The sequence below is a fragment of the Thalassophryne amazonica genome, chromosome 4, assembly GCF_902500255.1.
Source record: "Thalassophryne amazonica chromosome 4, fThaAma1.1, whole genome shotgun sequence".
Taxonomy (NCBI): Eukaryota; Metazoa; Chordata; class Actinopteri; order Batrachoidiformes; family Batrachoididae; genus Thalassophryne; species Thalassophryne amazonica.
The window spans coordinates 19,067,899-19,085,931 of record NC_047106.1 but is presented as its reverse complement, the minus strand read 5'-3'; the positions used below and the strand labels follow the sequence as shown (position 1 = coordinate 19,085,931).

Below are 18,033 nucleotides of genomic sequence, written 5' to 3'. Positions count from 1 at the left end.
AAATTACAGAACAATTCACAGAACAATTCACGGACAAATATACAAGAAATGCTATTGGCGCACAGGACAGGAGGATCGCCAACACGAATACAACTCCCATCTCTGGATGGAGCTGCACCTTAAACAGAGAGAAAAACAGAATCAGGCATCAGAAAGACAAAAAAAATACTGTATAATTTGCCAGCATTAAACAAGAAAAACAGAAGTACTAAGGTGATCGCCGGCCACTAGCCCTAAACTTCACTAAAAGACTCAGAATTTAGGTAAAGTTGAGGCAGCAGCCCGCTCCACTTACTAACAAATGAATTAAAAAAGTAAAAAGCGTAAAACAAAACTGTACCAGTATGCTAGCCATATGAAAGGGAAAATAAGTGCGTCTTAAGTCTGGACTTGAAAATCGCCACAGAATCTGTTTTATTGATGCAGGGAGATCATTCCACAGAACAGGGGCACGATAAGAGAAAGCTCTGTGACCCGCAGACTTCTTATTCACCTTAGGGACACAAAGTAGTCCTGCACCCTGAGAACATAAAGCCCGGGCTGGTACGTAAGGTTTAACTAGGTCAGCTAGGTAGGGAGGTGCCAGTCCATGAATAATTTTATAGGTTAGTAGCAGAACCTTAAAATCTGATCTCACTGGGACAGGAAGCCAGTGAAGGGATGCCAAAATGGGTGTAATGTGGTCGAACTTTATGCTTCGTGTCAAAAGTCTGGCTGCAGCATTTTGAACCAATTGGAGACCCCTAATGCTAGACTGCAGTAAACCAGAAAATAGAACATTGCAGTAGTCCAGTCTAGAAGAGATAAATGCATGGATCAGGGTCTCAGCATCAGCCATAGACAGGAGGGGACAAATCTTCGCTATATTTCGCAGGTGGAAGAAAGCAGTTCTAGTAATATTTCTAATATGGAGGCCAAAGGACAACGAAGGATCAAAAATTACCCCAAGGTTCCTCACTTTGTCAGTGTGATGTATGACACACGAGCCGAGGCTGAGCGTTAACTGGTCAAATTGATGCCGATGTCTCACTGGACCAAGAACCATCATTTCAGTCTTATCAGAGTTTAAAAGTAGGAAGTTTCTAGACATCCAACTTCTCACTGCTGCAAGGCAATCTTCTAAGGATTTTATGTGAATGAGATTACCAGCAGTTATCGGCATGTACAACTGAGTATCATCTGCATAGCAGTGAAAGGTAATCCCAAAACGCCACAATATGTGCCCAAGGGGTGCTATATAAAGGGAGAAAAGCAGGGGGCCTAAGACAGACCCCTGTGGAACCCCAAATTTCATGTCACTAAGGTTAGAGTTAGTGTTACTGTACAAAACACAGTGAGAACAACTGGTCAAGTATGACGTCAGCCATGCAATGGCACTCCCAGTAATCCCAAAATATTTTTCCAGCCTATCAAATAGAATATGATGATCCACTGTATCAAATGCAGCACTGAGATCTAACAGCAACAGAACCGTAGTGGTGTCTGAATCCATTGTAAGCAGAAGATCATTCACCACTTTAGTGAGAGCTGTCTCTGTGGAATGATATTTTCTAAAAGCAGACTGCAGTGGCTCAAAGAGATTATTCTCAGTAAGATAGTCTACGAGCTGCCGTGACACCACTTTTTCCAGAATTTTAGAGAAAAATGATAGATTTGATATCGGCCGATAGTTTGTCAATACACTAGGGTCAAGATTAGATTTCTTAAGTAATGGTTTAATCACTGCAGATTTGAAACATTTAGGAACAGATCCAGAAGTTAAAGAAATATTAATAATTTCCAGCACAGTCGGCCCAAGAGTGTGCCACAGGTCCTTAAACAGTTTTGTTTGTATAGGATCAAATAAACAGGTGGTGCTTTTTATTGACATTATGAGTTTTGTCAGCATGCCTAGTGAGATACTATCAAATTCTGTCAATCTAGGTAATACCTCAGTGGCGCCCACCTCAATAGCAGGGTGTAGTGGCTGGGTTAAGGCATGCTGGGATATGTTTAACCTGATGTCTTCTATTTTCTTCCCAAAGTAATCCAGGAAATCTTGTGCTGTAAAAGGAGAGCTAACTACAGGTGGTTGTCCATGCATAAGTGTTGCCACCGTGTCGAATAAGAACTTTGAGTTATGCTTGTTTTTGTTGATCAAATCAGAGTAGTAAGTCCGCTTTGTAGCCAATAATGCATGCTTATAGTCTAAGATACCATCACGCCACTCAAGGTGAAATACTTCTAATTTTGAACAACGCCATTTCCGTTCTAGACCTCTTGCTTTATGCTTGAGGTCACGCAGATAATCATTGAACCAAGGTGACTGTGATTTGGGGGAGTGTGGTTTTAACACAGGTGGTGCAATCATGTCGATTATAGTTTTGAGCACTGAGTTTAAACTATCCACAAGTCTGTCTACTGACTATTTGTCAAATGTGAAGCTAAGACATCAGGCAGTCTAGCTTCGAGTTCAGTCTTAGTTGAGGAGTTGATGCATCGCCGTAATGATATATAAGGTTGTTGTTCCACTAAACACAGCAGCAAAACTGTAAACTTAATAAGTGAGTGATCAGACACCACTGATGTAAGAGGCATGATGTCAATATTCATGACAGCAATACCACGTGCGAGAACCAGATCCAGGGTATTTCCACTAATGTGCGTCAAATCCCTAATGCATTGCCGAAATCCTAATGCATCCACAATTTCCATAAATGATTTGCAGAGGGGATCAGAAGGCTTATTTATATGAATGTTAAAGTCAACAGTGATCAAAATGTTATCTACACTAGTTGACAAGTTAGAGATGAACGCACCAAATTCATCTAAGAATTCAGAATATGGGCCAGGAGGCCTATATACAGTGACAAAGTAATACGACTGATTTTTATTGGCATCAGCAAGCCACGGCGGCCCCAGAATGAAGGCCAGTTATCAATAAAGCTAAAGCCTTGCTGTATACAAAACTGCGCCAGCCACCTATTTAACGACGTCAGCCTGCTAAATGCCTCATCAGTACCCCGGGAGGGGAGGGGACCAGAGACTATTAATCGATGCCGACACATATTTCTGGCAAGGTCACAAGTCCTCTCTATGTCCATTTTTGTGACCTCTGAGTGCTTCATCCTGATATCATTAGTGCCAACATGAATAACTATGTGACTATATCTCATCTCATGTTCCTTCATCTGTCTTCCCTTCTGCAGTGTCAGCACCCTAAGATGAGATGCAATGTCGGGAGCTCTGGCCCCAGGAATACATTTAACGTCAGCCAGCATCTGTAACCTGACTTTGCGGGTGATAGAATCCCCTATCACTAAAGTCCGGTGTTTCGGTCTAGAGCAGACCTGGGCAAACTGCGGCCCAGGGGCCACATGTGGCCCTTTGCATGTCTCTGTCTGGCCCTCATGAGGTCTGTGATTATTATTACATATATTAAAAATGTCAAGCTTGTGTGTTGCAAATCATTAGAGAGGTTTATTTAGGTATATTTAAATATTTACATATTATTATTACAATAATAAAAATTACCTATAAAAGCTATTAAATAGGTAATTTTTTGTAAAATTTGTAATGGGAGACAGTCGCGTTATCGATGGTGTGGCCCTTGGGTATAATTCAGGTTCCCTATGTGGCCCCTTGTAAAAATTAATTGCCCACCCCTGGTCTAGAGACAGGAGTGGAAGTCACTTGTGGGCTCAGAGAATTCACATCAGGTAAATCCAAGGGGGAGAACCGATTCACAGTTCACACTGGTGAGTGTGATCCTGGGTGCCACAACGGGGCACCAAGCCCTACTGGCTTCCTCCGCCTAGCCACAGTCTGAAAGCCGTCCTCCACAGCCGGCGTTTCTAAGATGATGCTAATGGGCTCGCTAGCTGGCCCAACACTAACCTCATCTGGAGTGCCCGTAACATCTAACTCCACAGAGCTAAGAAGCTGCTCTAACTTACGGACACGGCTCTCTAATAGCGCCACCCTAGCTTCCAACATTATGCAGGATTTACAGAAGGTGTAAAGTAGAATTAGTAGTATACTTTGTGCACTATGAAATTCAAGAATGTAGCCAAGCAAACACGAGCTAACCAATAATGGATAAGCTAACCACTCCTAAGGCTCACACAGATGCAAATAAATTAATTAAAATTCACAGCAGTTACACTGAAAAACTAACAGAAGTATTAAATAAGTAAAAAAAAGCAGCAGCTATAAAATACACTAAACAGTTAATTAACTAACAAGATTGTAAGAAATAGCTAACGTAAGCTAACCGCTAGCGAAAATGCTAGCCGCTCCTAAGAGTTTACACAGGAGTAAAATAATTACTTAAAATTCACAGCAGTTCGACTGAAAAATGAACAGAAATATTAAACGGGTACAAAAGAAACAGCTATAAAAAATAACGACAGCGAGGGGAGGGGTCAACCTAGCTAGCGAAAGCTAACCACTAGCGAATGCTAACCGCTAGCGATCTACAACAGGACTGTTGTTAAATCACGTTCAGAGTAGATACAATTAATAACCAGAAGAGTGCTAAACAGAAATAAAAGAAGTGTATACAACCGTGTGAAGTTCAGAGTGGCATCACAGCGACAAACAATCCGTCAGAAGCAAGTTATAAAGTATGGATTATCAGTATGTTACAGTTGAACATTGAAGGGAGCACAACAAAAATGGAAAAATGCATGAACAAACCATAAACCAGGTTAAGCCCGAGTCAGGTGTGTGGAGACTGAAAATGAGTGCTTGAGTGTCAGGGAACAACTTTCGCAACCCACATAGATAAAAATAACGGTCGGGTAACATGCTGTCAAGTGCATGGGAGTTGTACAATTCCATTCCAAATAGCTAGTAACGACTTCCAGGAAGCAGGAGGTATGCAAATAAAAGATGCTAAAATCAGAGGTTGGCAGGCGTATCTATTATTATACAACCCCTGGCAAAAATTATGGAATCACCGGCCTCGGAGGATGTTCATTCAGTTGTTTAATTTTGTAGAAAAAAAGCAGATCACAGACATGACACAAAACTAAAGTCATTTCAAATGGCAACTTTCTGGCTTTAAGAAACACTATAAGAAATCAGGAAAAAAATTGTGGCAGTCAGTAACAGTTACTTTTTTAGACCAAGCAGAGGGAAAAAAAAATGGAATCACTCAATTCTGAGGGAAAATTATGGAATCATGAAAAACAAAAGAACGCTCCAACACATCACTAGTATTTTGTTGCACCACCTCTGGCTTTTATAACAGCTTGCAGTCTCTGAGGCATGGACTTAATGAGTGACAAACAGTACTCTTCATCAATCTGGCTCCAACTTTCTCTGATTCCTGTTGCCAGATCAGCTTTGCAGATTGGAGCCTTGTCATGGACCATTTTCTTCAACTTCCACCAAAGATTTTCAATTGGATCAAGATCCGGACTATTTGCAGGCCATGACATTGACCCTATGTGTCTTTTTGCAAGGAATGTTTTTCACAGTTTTTGCTCTATGGCAAGATGCATTATCATCTGAAAAATGATTTCATCATCCCCAAACATCCTTTCAACTGATGGGATAAGAAAGTGTTCAAAATATCAACGTAAACTTGTGCATTTATGATGATGTAATGACAGCCATCTCCCCAGTGCCTTTACCTGACATGCAGCCCCATATCATCAATGACTGTGGACATTTACATGTTCTTTCAGGCAGTCATCTTTATAAATCTCATGGAATGGCACCAAACAAAGTTCCAGCATCATCACCTGCCCAATGCAGATTCGAGATTCATCACTGAATATGACTTTTATCCAGTCATCCACAGTCCACGATGCTTTTCCTTAGCCCATTTTAACCTTGTTTTTTTTCTGTTTAGGTGTTAATGATGGCTTTCGTTTTAGCTTTTCTTATGTAAATCCCATTTCCATTAGGCGGTTTCTTACACTTCAGTCACAGACATGACCCCAGTTTCCTCCCCATTCGTTCCTCATTTGTTTTGTTGTGCATTTTCGATTTTTGAGACATATTGCTTTAAGTTTTCTGTCTTGACGCTTTGATGTCTTCCTTGGTCTACCAGTATGTTTGCCTTTAACAACCTTACCATGTTGTTTGTATTTGGTCCAGAGTTTAGACACAGCTGACTCTGAACAGCCAACATCTTTTGCAACATTGCGTGATGATTTACCCTCTTTTAAGAGTTTGATAATCCTCTCCTTTGTTTCAATTGACATCTCTCGTGTTGGAGCCATGATTCATGTCAGTCCACTTGGTGCAACAGCTCTCCAAGGTGTGATCACTCCTTTTTAGATGCAGACTAATGAGCAGATCTGATTTGATGCAGGTGTTAGTTTTGGGGATGAAAATTTACAGGGTGATTCCATAATTTATTCCTCAGAATTGAGTGAGTCCATATTTTTTTTCCCTCTGCTTGGTCTAAAAAAGTAACCGTTACTGACTGCCATAGTTTTTTTTCCTGATTTCTTATAGTGTTTCTTAAAGCCAGAAAGGTGCCATTTGAAATGACTTTAGTTTTGTGTCATGTCTGTGATCTGCTTTTTTTTTCTACAAAATTAAACAACTGAATGAACATCCTCTGAGGCCGGTGATTCCATAATTATTGCCGGGGGTTGTATAATGGCTAAGTGGATCCTTATCATTTTGAAGCAGCAGGACCTTCGTGGCCGGGACGACGGTGGGGATCGAACCCACGCGGCTCGCACAAAAGACCGTTTCTCTACCAGGTCAGCCAAAGGGGAACTCCCGTTAGCCAAGCTAGCGGGAACGTCTTTTCAATTGGGACCCGGGACTTTCATCCCGCTACACATCTCCCCACCATTTTTGACTTCGTCCCAAAGTCACAGGTGCATGTTAGCATACTCTGTGATCTACATCCTGTTCGTGACGCCAGATTGAAGCAGCAGGACCTTCGTGGCCGGGACGACGGTGGGGATCGAACCCACGCGACTTGCACAAAAGACCGTTCCTCTACCATGTCAGCCAAAGGGGAACTCCTCGTTAGCCAAGCTAGCGGGAACGTCTTTTCAATTGGGACCTGGGACTTTCATCCCGCTACAATTTGATTGGTGGGTTGCATGTCACGTGACAGGGATTATTTGTACCATTTGTCATTGTGTTTCATTGACCGTGCAATAGTTCTTTTTAGCGTGCAACTTTGGTGCTATATGAAATGTGCAATTGCACGCCCCGTCCACCGCGCGTGCTAACACTACCGAGGATGGCATTTAGCTAAGCATTGCGGAGTTTGTTTTGCTGGCAGACGACAATTTGAAGGAGCTAATTGACGGTGCAAACACAAAAAAACTCCCCCAAAAAATCCACTACGCTGTAAGCCGCCTAGAGGCATGAACAGCTGTTAGGATAAAAAGCTGGACACATTATTACGTTATTTTTCGCTGAACTGAGGAAGTTCAGGAAGCTTTTCTTTTCTTTTTTTTTTTAGTACACAAAGTCAATGCACGGCTTCACGGACTACATCATTGCAATTTTGAACTCCGATTTCAAGTTCGTGTTGGACTGTTTAGCACCAGTGGAACACCAAAATGTAAGGACTTTTTCTGTTGTTTAGAAATTAATAAAATATCAAATGACAAGGATCTATTTTAGCCGTTATATAAAACAAATAATGAATGCTTTTTCATTCTTTCAATGGAACAAATATTTAATTATTTCACCTGATGAAATATTCATACCATTAAACTCAGAAACATTCATTATTTGTTTACTATGCCTCTCATTTCTCAGAGACCTGTGGCCACACACGTAACTCAGTGCTGTGAACTGAAATATGCTGAGCCAAGGTTCCAGTGCAACAGGAACTAGCATGGCACTTGGAGCGTGCAGACCTCTGCTGAGACTCCCTGTTTACTCCTCTATGAAATGCATTTCTAACTCTGTTTGCTCCCACAGAGCATTTCCTCCAGCATTGTTTTCCACTGTACGGCCGCTGTACCCCAGAGGGCATCCGTACCTAAAGCCAGCTGGGAGAGAGCTAACGATATGCTTAGGGGAGATATGATCACATTTGGCTGGTCTGGCGTCGCCTCCAAGTTCTGCAGCAGCTTCACGCCCAGTTTCTGTATGGCTTGAGCGACGGACTCTTTGGACTGCGAACTTCGGCTGACAGATGCACAATCCTCGCCCAGCTCTTCCTCAGACGAAATATTGGGTGTGCTGGTTATCGGTGTGGTTCCTGCAATTGTAGGCACTTCTATGGCATTTATATTGTTAGAGTCTGGTGATGTTTCATTTTCTGTTTTCTGTAGGCAGAATAAAAGCGATAAAGCACATACATAATAAATAAATAAAAAATGCAATCACATTTTAATAAATGCAGTCTCTCAAATTCTGCTGTTTTGTGGCTGACCTCTGTGGGGTGATTGGGTGGTGGAATGTTAATGGTCGTCGAAAGGACCGGCTGCTCAGTCACCTCAGAATTCTGTTAAGCGGAAACAGTATGACATGATAAATTCTGCATCCTTCATTGGATGTGGCCATGAAATTAGATTTAGAAATGTGCTTTACAATGACTCCCTCGCTGCAGAGACAGATCAACAGGAGTGTCAGGCAAAGGTCCATGTCCTTTAAAACGTAACTGCAACCAGAGAGGAGGTGATGGTGACTGAAAAAAAAAAAGGTTTCACCACTCACTGTGTGAGACAACACACATGCCTCTTTGGTTCAGACCCTTTTCAAATTGGCCAGTAATCGATGCAGCACTCTGATATGCTTGTTTATAACCTCCACCAATGAAGTTGGAGGAGGTTATGTTTTCACGCCTGTTTTTTTTTTTTTTTTTTTTTCTTGGTTTGTTTGTGAACAACCTGGAGCCCACAATTGTTCATGAATTTTTTTTTTCTGATGATTCATATCCTGATAGGCAAGAACTGATTACATTTTTAAGGTCAAAGGGAAAAGTCAGGAAAATTTTTGGAATATTGTAACAATCCCTATCTTTAACATTGAATGAATTTTCAGTTTTCAAATTTTCATGAACTTTCATATTTGAGACCATTATGTAGGATTGTATCCTTTATCAACTGACAAATTTTGATCCAGATCTGATCCAGATTACAGATTTTGTGGCCATTTAAATTTAACATTGAAAACCCCATTTAATGTATAATTTACATTATATCTGAATCAAACGTGCCCCAGTCACTCTCAAATTTGAAAGTGAGGTGCAGACTGGCTTTCTCTATCACCTGACAAAGTTGAATCTGGATCTGATCCAGATAACAAATTTTGTAGCCATTTAAGTTTAACATTAACATTGACAACCCCATTTTATATTTTACATTATATCTGAATCAAACGTGCCCCAATCACTCTCAAATTTGAAAAAGAGGTGCAGACTGACACTCACTATCGCCTGACAAAGTTTAATCCTGATCTGATCTAGATTACAGATTATGTGCCCATTTAAATTTAACATTGTATTATATTTTAGCTTATGAAAAGCCACATCTAACAGGACTTTGACCTTCAAAATTTTTTTTCCAATGTAAAATTTATGGTATTGGAAACTAGTTTTCCACTGCCGCAGCATGTGATGCAACTAACCATATAAAACAGGTGTTGATAATAATTTGTGTTCTAGTCATGAAAAGAAACCAAATCATCTGCAAAACATAATATTACAGACATTAAACACAGAGTTACAGCAGGTGCACGCAACAACATATTCACCAGCCTTCGAGGTTGCTTTTATATTCCTGTTTTACTGCTCAGTAAAATGTAGCTGCTGCAAGATGTGCACCATGTAGGGCACAGAATGCTTTTTACAGTGACCAAGTGAAATCAGTGCACAGCTATTATTTTATTTTATTTATTTATTTATTTTTGCAGATCCACACCTGCAAACTGTGAAATAAAAATAAAAAAATTTATTGAAATTTAATTATTACTTGGGTCAGACTAGTATCTGCATTTGACCTCACAGGAGCATGAAGGTGTTTTTACCGCCACCAGGGAGGTAATGTTCTCAGTGCTCTGAGAAAGGATTATGAAAAAAACTGCTCACCAATGTTCTTGAAAATTGGTGGAATGGTGGGGTGCTTTTGGAGGGGATCCGAGAAGGGGGGGGGGGGGGGGGGGGGGAGCCAGCCATCTTCTTTTTAACATTGCGATTTAGTGGATTTTCATCAACAACTTGGAAATTAATACATAGACCATTGATAAGACTTGTCAAAAATATTTGAGTGGGTGTAGATCCCTATAAAGGTGTCAAAATATTAATTTAAAGCAATGCATTTGTATTGGGACAGTGCAAGTTAACAAATTGGACAAGAAACCTGTAGATTTCCTGTAAGTTTTCTTGCCCAATTTCTTAACTTGCGCTCTCCCAATATGTGACAAAACCAACTTTTAGGTCACCGTTATTACGCCAAAGGAAATCCACCATGAGGAGATTTCCCAATTTCAGATTTCTCGTGATCAAACATTAAAAATCTCTCCGAGCACTTCAAAATTGAACAGCAAGTTCTTAAATTAGCAGTGTGTCTCAATACATTTGATAAAATATAGATTTTTTTTGTATATATCTTACCTGGATGTTTTTATTAGGGAAAAAACCCCTTGCTGTCTTGTCCAAAAACACAGAGACCAACTGCGAATGGCAAAATCCCTGAGAGAAAAAGATTGGCAGCTGCTCAGTCAATGGTTAAATATCAACTTGCATTGATTGGAGGCCTTGTTTAAACCACCAGTTTGTTTGTTTTTTCTTTCTTTCTTTTTTGGAAGCATGACTCACCAACACTCACTCAAATTTTATGTTATTCCAAAATGGATGAAATTATTTTTTTCCCCTCTCAAAATTCTACTCACAATACCCCATAATGACAATGTGAAAAAGTTTTTTTTTTTTTTTGATTTTTGCAAATTTATTAAAAATAATAATAATAATAATAATAAAAAAAGAAATCACATGTACGTAAGTATTCACAGCCTTTGCCATGAAGCTCAAAATTGAGCTCAGGTGCATCCTGTTTTCACTGATCATCCTTGAGATGAGATTCAGTTGACTGGACATGATTTGGAGAGGCACACACCTGTCTACATACAGTGAGGTAAATAAGTATTTGATCCAATATCAATTTTGCAAGTTTTCCCACCTACAAAGAATGGAGGTCTGTAATTTTGATCGTAGATACACTTCAACTGTAAGAATCTAAAAGAAATCACAAACATCACATTGTATGATTTTAAATAATTAGATTGCATTTTATTGAATGAAGTAGTATCTTGATACAATATAAAAACAGATCTTAATATTGGGTGCAGAAACCTTTGTTTGCAATTAAATAGGTCAGATGTTTTCTGTAGTTCTTGACCAAGTTTGCACACTGCAGCAGGGATTTTGGTCCACTCCTCCACACAGATTTTCTCCAGATTGTGCAGGTTTTGAGTTTCAGCTCCCTCCAAAGAATTTCTATTGAGTTCAGGTCTGGAGACTGGCTTGCCACTCTAGGAAACTAGGCACCATCTCTACAGTGAAGCATGGTGGTGGCAGCATCATGCTGTGGGGATGTTTTTTCAGCAGCAGGAACTGGGAGACTAGTCAGGATTGAAGGAAAGATGAATGCAGCAATGTACAGAGATATCCTGGATGAAAACCTGCCCCAGAGTGCTCTTGACCTCAGACTGGGGTCACTGTTCATCTTTCAGCAGGACAATGACCCTAAGCACACAGCCAAGATGTTACAGGAGTGGCTTCAGGACAACCCTGTGAATATCCTTGAGTGGTCCAGACAGAGTCCAGACCTGAATCTGACTGAACATCTCTGGAGAGATGTGAAAAATGTCTGTGCACCGACACTCCCCATCCAACCTGATGGAGCTTGAGAGGTACTGCAAAGAGGAATGGGCAAAAACTGGCCAAAGAAAGTTGCACAAAGCTTGTGGTATCATATTCTAGAAGACTTGAGGCTGTAATTGCTGTCAAAGGTGCATCAACAAAGTTGAGAAAAGGGCATGAATATGCATGTACATGTGATTCTTAGTTTTGAATTATATATATATATATATATATATATATATATATTGTGCTGGTTTTCACTTTAATGCTTGATCTTGTGGAAAAAAAAATAGGTTTAGAGTGACTAGAAGTCAAAGATTAGAGCCAATACCCTGTTTGAATGTTGGCACAATAAATAATTTGCAATACTACAAAGACAAAACTAGTGGTTAAATTGGTCACATTTTACCCGCTCGTCAAAAGTGGTATCTTCTAGAACATGTGACAGCAGCTGAAAAACAGTCTGCAAACAAAAGAGGGGACTTTGTCCAATTTGAGTTCCAAAGGCTCAACCAAAATCTGAAAGCAAGACCGGAATCGTGAAAAGTCCAAGCAAGACAAACAGAAGTGGATCACTCAAAAACAGGGACTAGTCTGAGTATTTTAACAAGCTTCAAAAAAGATATCCAATTGTACCCAATAACTTATAAGGCACAACGAGTGTAGAGTTTCCAATCTTGTCAAGCCCATAAGTATTAGGACAGTGACGCGTTGCCGAATTTTGTGTTCAAATGAAATAAGATTTGTGTCATAATTCAAAGGGGTTTGACAAGAATATCACATTAACCATTTAGGAATTACAGCCAATTTTATGCAGTCGGTCAGTTTCAGAGGCCGTAAGGATTAACATTAATGCAAATCAACACTTTAAAATAGATTTTCTTTAGACCAGTCAGGATATAGATACATGGACATGTCTTGGACTTCATTTACATCAATCTTTAAGAAATACAACCCACATTGTACTGTTTGGTAAATCTACCTGGAGGAGGCAGTTCTCAAAAAAACTGAGTGATTATGCAAGGAGATGAGTGAGGGAAGCCACCAAGATACCTCTGTAGGAGTTATGGGCTCATGTCTCTTGTGTGACTTTTCACATCTTTTTTAAAGAAAATCCTTCTTTATGACACTCCACTATTAAGTAGCATAACTGGTGATGAAACAGATGGAAAAACTGCACGGTGCATTTTCTCCAAAAACATGGAATCCTCTGCTTGAGTTGTCTCAGTGCCTTGGTGGCTTTCCTCAGGAGCCTCTTTATTGCACACTCACTCAATTTTTGAGATCTGCATACACCAGCCAGATTTACCAAACAGGGCTATAGTGTATGTATTTCTTAATGACTGATATAAACAAAGGCCAAAACATATTCGGTAACTTTGAAATGTTCATGTATCCATCCCTAGCTGCAAAAGCGATGCGTTTTATTCAAAATAAGAGCTTGTCCAATGACTTGTCAACTCTGAAAATGGGGGTAGCATGTATTCAAAAGGTTGTAATTTCTAAATGATTATTCTCATGTTTATTAAACTCCTTAACTCAAAGCTAAAAGTCTTCACTGCAAACACATCGTCAGTGTTTCACTACAACTCCATTGCAGTTACATATCATATGGGGGAGGAGGACTCTGTCCAAATACTTATGAATCGCTGTAGATTTTTACAAAAAATAAAAATATGCTTATGTAAATTTAACAACAAATGTCTTAGCATTGACCATTTGTTTCCTTTCTAAGTAACAAATTGTTAAACAACAAACTGACAACTTGAAGTTAATACAGTTTACTTCTTTTAAATAAATTATTTTTAAAGCATGCAGAATCACAAAGTAATTCAAGTCATTTATTAGTGGATAAAAACATCCTGTCTTAAAAAAGCGAGAATCAATGTTACAATTTAGGCCGTATTTGTGCAGCAGATTTCGAGGTTCTGCATCAGTAACCGACTTTTGCACGTGACATAAAACGACATATTGAGACTATCAACAAACAGCAAGAATAGTTTTATTGTTCACCATGTAAAAAAAAACCCAATAATGTTAACACAAACATATTAAGACAATTTTGTTCAAGAAATACTGCATAGTTTGATCAGTGCATTGGGTAGGTACGTAATGGAATATTAAGAGGGGGAATAAAGATATGGTTATTCTATTTTTGGTGGTTGCATCTATTTGAAAGTGTAAACACTACATAATAACCACACTTGGTTCCACCTTCCTGAGTACTTAATTCTAATTCTTTCTTTTGAAAACAATAAGTGATCTGTCAAAAAAATGACCTTATTCAGATAAGATGGTCAGAGTATACAGTATACTACATATACACATGTATAGGCAAAAACCTTTTTTTATTTTAAAGAAAAGAAAATTTATGTGCTTTACTGTACAAGACGTTAATAACATGACATTCTAATGGTCCATCAGGGCGGCCAGGATGTAGCTGAAATGAAGCTCGTACAAACGTGTGCTTGCGTGCCCTCGTTCTCAAAGAAATTTAGAGGAAGTGATAACTTGTGCTACCAGTCTTGCTGAGCTCAGTCACAAAATGAGAGGCAAAGAGCGGATGCCACACACCAGGGGCCAGATGTACAAACCACACACAAACATATTTACAGAAAACGACGAGCGTTCCTTGTGGTGACACTGCAAAGAAAAGTTACACTAATGAGACTAAATCAGGATTCTAACACTTATTTTGGCTATACAGGCAGTCCGCACAGTTAAGTTTTATCTTTTTTATTATTATTCTGCTTGTCAAGCTTTTGCTTTGTATCTTTCATTGTTAAACACCTAATAAATCAGCACAAGTGTAGTTACGAGCTACACTTGCAGAACAAGGTTTGGCTACAATTCAAGTGCCGATGTCAATTTACGGTTACAACTGTGATCAAAATGCTGTAAAAATGGAAATATAAACTTAAGGTGACATGGCATCACTATATGCAGACATTGCTGAACCTCTGTAAATGCTAGAGCTGAGGGTTACTGAACCATACGGGGGTCTAGATGCTACTCATCCTAATCTACTTGAGAAGCAACATTCGAGTCAGAGTTGATGGAGCAATCTTCGCTGGAACTGAGATCACGCAGAAACATTAACATTTTCCCACATGATCTGACCATCATCCTCTTTGAGAACACGATTACAGGGTCTTTACAATCTGAAACTTTACTGCTAGATGGTGTCAACAACTAAATCATATTGCTTTAAACCACACATTCATAATTCCGTACCATGCCATAATTCCTAAAGCCAGGCCGCTGCTTAAAGTCCCCAATGACTGGCTACTTGTTCCCTAAAACCATAGTCATGTAATGACTGTGCCGATTACCGATGTGATGCAGGTGGACCTACACATGGCTTTGTTCCAAGTATTCTAGTGATTTATTCAGTATTGGGACTATGGATTGGAATAAAATGCTGCCGTTCTACTAGTCATCACTACCATATTTGCTTGAGGATAGATCTCAATGCTGTGAAACTATTTTTGTAAATATACACACGTTTGTTTTTGGCAACAAATATTCTGATTGTATTTCAATCTATTTTATTACCCTCTGACCCAAATGTTGCATTTGCTCAAGAAGGGAAATTGTTTTTTTCAATAATTTGTGCAGATATGCCAACTCTGGCCAACTCAAACATACAATTTGCAAAAACACCCGATAACAAGCGCTACTGTCACTGCTAACCTCTGATATGATGGAAGCTGTGTCTGAAACGGCATTAGCCCTGATATTAACAAGCCGTGACACATAATCCATCTTTTAAAATGCTGCTACGCCATATTGTAAAGTGTTTCAGAAAAGGGACTGGCATAGTTTGCAGTCAGTTTCTAATACAAACACATTTCATTGAAGTAACTGTTAGCTCACGATTTAAGTAGTAACTAGCATGAAAAGGAGCTTCCTAACATTGTGTACAAAATGTATGTTGGTTCAAAATTGATTCATTGGATAACTTAAGGCTACGAACCCAACAGCTGTTTTTAATAAATAATTTGACTTAAAAACACATCATGATTAGCCCACGCTAACAACACAATTACAGGTATAGGAACCGTGAGAACTCACAAGGTGTCCAACCCAAATAAATCATGACGTATAAATTTCCAGTGTGATAAGAGGCACGCACTCAGGCCCATAAGTATTTGGACAGTGACCTTTTTATTATCATTATTGTCATTCTGTACACCACGACTGGTATTGTAGGCTTTCCAAGGGGGTACGTATGCACAGTTTCTGCAATCACATCCACAGAAGCCTATAACTCCTTCAGAGTTTTATGGCTGTCTTCATGGCTTCCCTCACTAATCTCATTCTTATGCAGTAACTCAGCTTTTGAAAACTGCACGCTCCACACTGTTTGTATTTCCTCATACTTGTTTTAAATAAAGTCCAAGACATATTTTACTGACTTGGAAATGTTCATGTACCATTACCCGACTTGTCCAAAGAAAACTGGCTGTAAAATGGATCCAATTCAATAAAAATAATCTTCGTATTAATTCCTGCAATTACTTATGGCCTCTGAAAATGGACAGAGTGTGTATAAAAACAGCTGCAATTCCTAAATGGTTAACATGATATTTTTGTTCATTTCCTTCACTTAAAGACTCTACAAGCACATCGTGATTGTTTCATTTCAGCTATGTTGTGATGATGCACACAGCCCAAATTACAGAAGATCACTGTCCAAATACTTATGGTCCTAACTGTAAGTGTGGATAAGGCTCATGCCCGAGTGCTTCTTCGTAAAGACCAAAGTACATAAGGCAAACCAAGGGTACACACGGTTCACATACCTATGCCTGTTTTTGTGCGTACAGATGTTTAGTCTTCACTCGTTGCATCTGGCCTCTGGTGTTTTCATGAATAAGACACTTTCAGGTCAGTGGTTAAGACTCTTTAGTGCAGCTGACGGCCACAGATTTCCGCCTACGCTAGTAATCGGATAGCGCCATTCTCAGACCCCAGCAGTAGAAGCCTCTTGGTGGGCAGGACCGCTAAGCTGGTCAAAGTGCCGCGGAAGTTCTCCGAGCTCAGCTTCATGCTGCTGTCGGGGTTCAGGGAGATATCGGCCATAGAGTACACCCCGATCTTGTTGGCCACCGTTCCAATCACAATCTCTGAACCATAAATGTCAAAAGCATGGATGGGGTCAGACTGTGACCTGTACTGGCGAAGAGGCTTCGACTCCAGATCTTTCCACACAGTGAGTGTGTAGTCAGTGGATGAACTGATGACCAAGTTTCCCTCTGCAGCCTGAAAAGGAAAAAAAAACAACAAAAAAACAAAACAAAACACACAAGTGAGGAGATCAGCCGCTGCTCGAGATTTCAACATCTTAACTTTAGTCATTGCGGCCGACGCTGAGCCTTTCCAGGCAATGGGCCTTGAAGAAGATGATGCTAAAGAATTCCTACTTGGAAGTGAAAACAGGAACCTAAACACAAACACTTTACTCTGTAGAACACTGGGGGGGGGGGATTAATGGAAGAGAAATGTCAACTCACATCTGGAGAAAAGGCAACACAGTGGTCAACGTCTGTATTTAAGAGCCCAACAAGTCTGGTTACAGATGTAACTCACAAATATTTGGTCAGTTCTAGAAGCATCCGCCATTCCACAGAATCGCCTTGGGTCCTGGATGGCAACCACCAAGAAAGACAACTGATCCATCCCCACCTCCTGAAAGTAATCACCCAGGTGAAGCATGAGTGTTCTCTTGGCTTTCTTCAGTCACTGGGATCCTCATCATTGATGCACCTGAGTGTTGGGTTATACACAAAGAAACACACCACATGGCCAAAATGCCGAAGCTGACGCTACCTCACAACGCAAGAGATACTCCTGATCTTAGTCTCCCTCAATAACAAGTCATGTGACACAAAGTTATTCCAGTGGTACTCAAGGATCCATCAAAGACGCTTCATATTAAAGACATCCAGGCACCATCTTAGGTTAGTGGTAGAGTCCAAGTTTCACAACCGTGCAGTAAGACCAGAAGCACCAGGAGCCTCCAAATGTGGGAATACATTTCCTCCAAAGATATTGGCAAGGCTAAACATTGCTGTCCATTGACCTCAAGACTGCATAAACTTTTCTTAGGCTTCTCTTGATCTCAATGGCCAAGGACCCCGAGACATGAATATCACTGCCACAGTCAGTGAATCTCTCTGCAAGTCTGACACCTTCACAGTACACAGATACACTTCTGATGGCCAAATCCTGGAAGTCAATGAAAGCCTGGATAC

General features: G+C 40.0%; 2 protein-coding genes across 2 annotated transcripts in view; both read right to left on the bottom strand.

Annotated features, from left to right (window-relative positions):
- serpinf2b (serpin peptidase inhibitor, clade F (alpha-2 antiplasmin, pigment epithelium derived factor), member 2b) overlaps positions 1-10,629 on the bottom strand; it is a 53,460-nt gene extending 42,831 nt beyond the window's left edge. The window contains 4 exon segments of the mRNA XM_034169165.1: positions 7,952-8,240; positions 8,348-8,419; positions 8,506-8,602; positions 10,529-10,629. Of these exon segments, the coding sequence (XP_034025056.1) occupies positions 7,952-8,240; positions 8,348-8,419; positions 8,506-8,559 (415 nt within the window). The 5' untranslated portion in view covers positions 8,560-8,602; positions 10,529-10,629.
- A 2,977-nt stretch (positions 10,630-13,606) lies between these two features.
- The window catches only part of LOC117509463 (WD repeat-containing protein 81-like), a 43,059-nt gene continuing 38,632 nt past the window's right edge, over positions 13,607-18,033 (bottom strand). The window contains 1 exon segment of the mRNA XM_034169164.1: positions 13,607-17,041. Within this exon segment, the coding sequence (XP_034025055.1) occupies positions 16,715-17,041 (327 nt within the window). The 3' untranslated portion in view covers positions 13,607-16,714.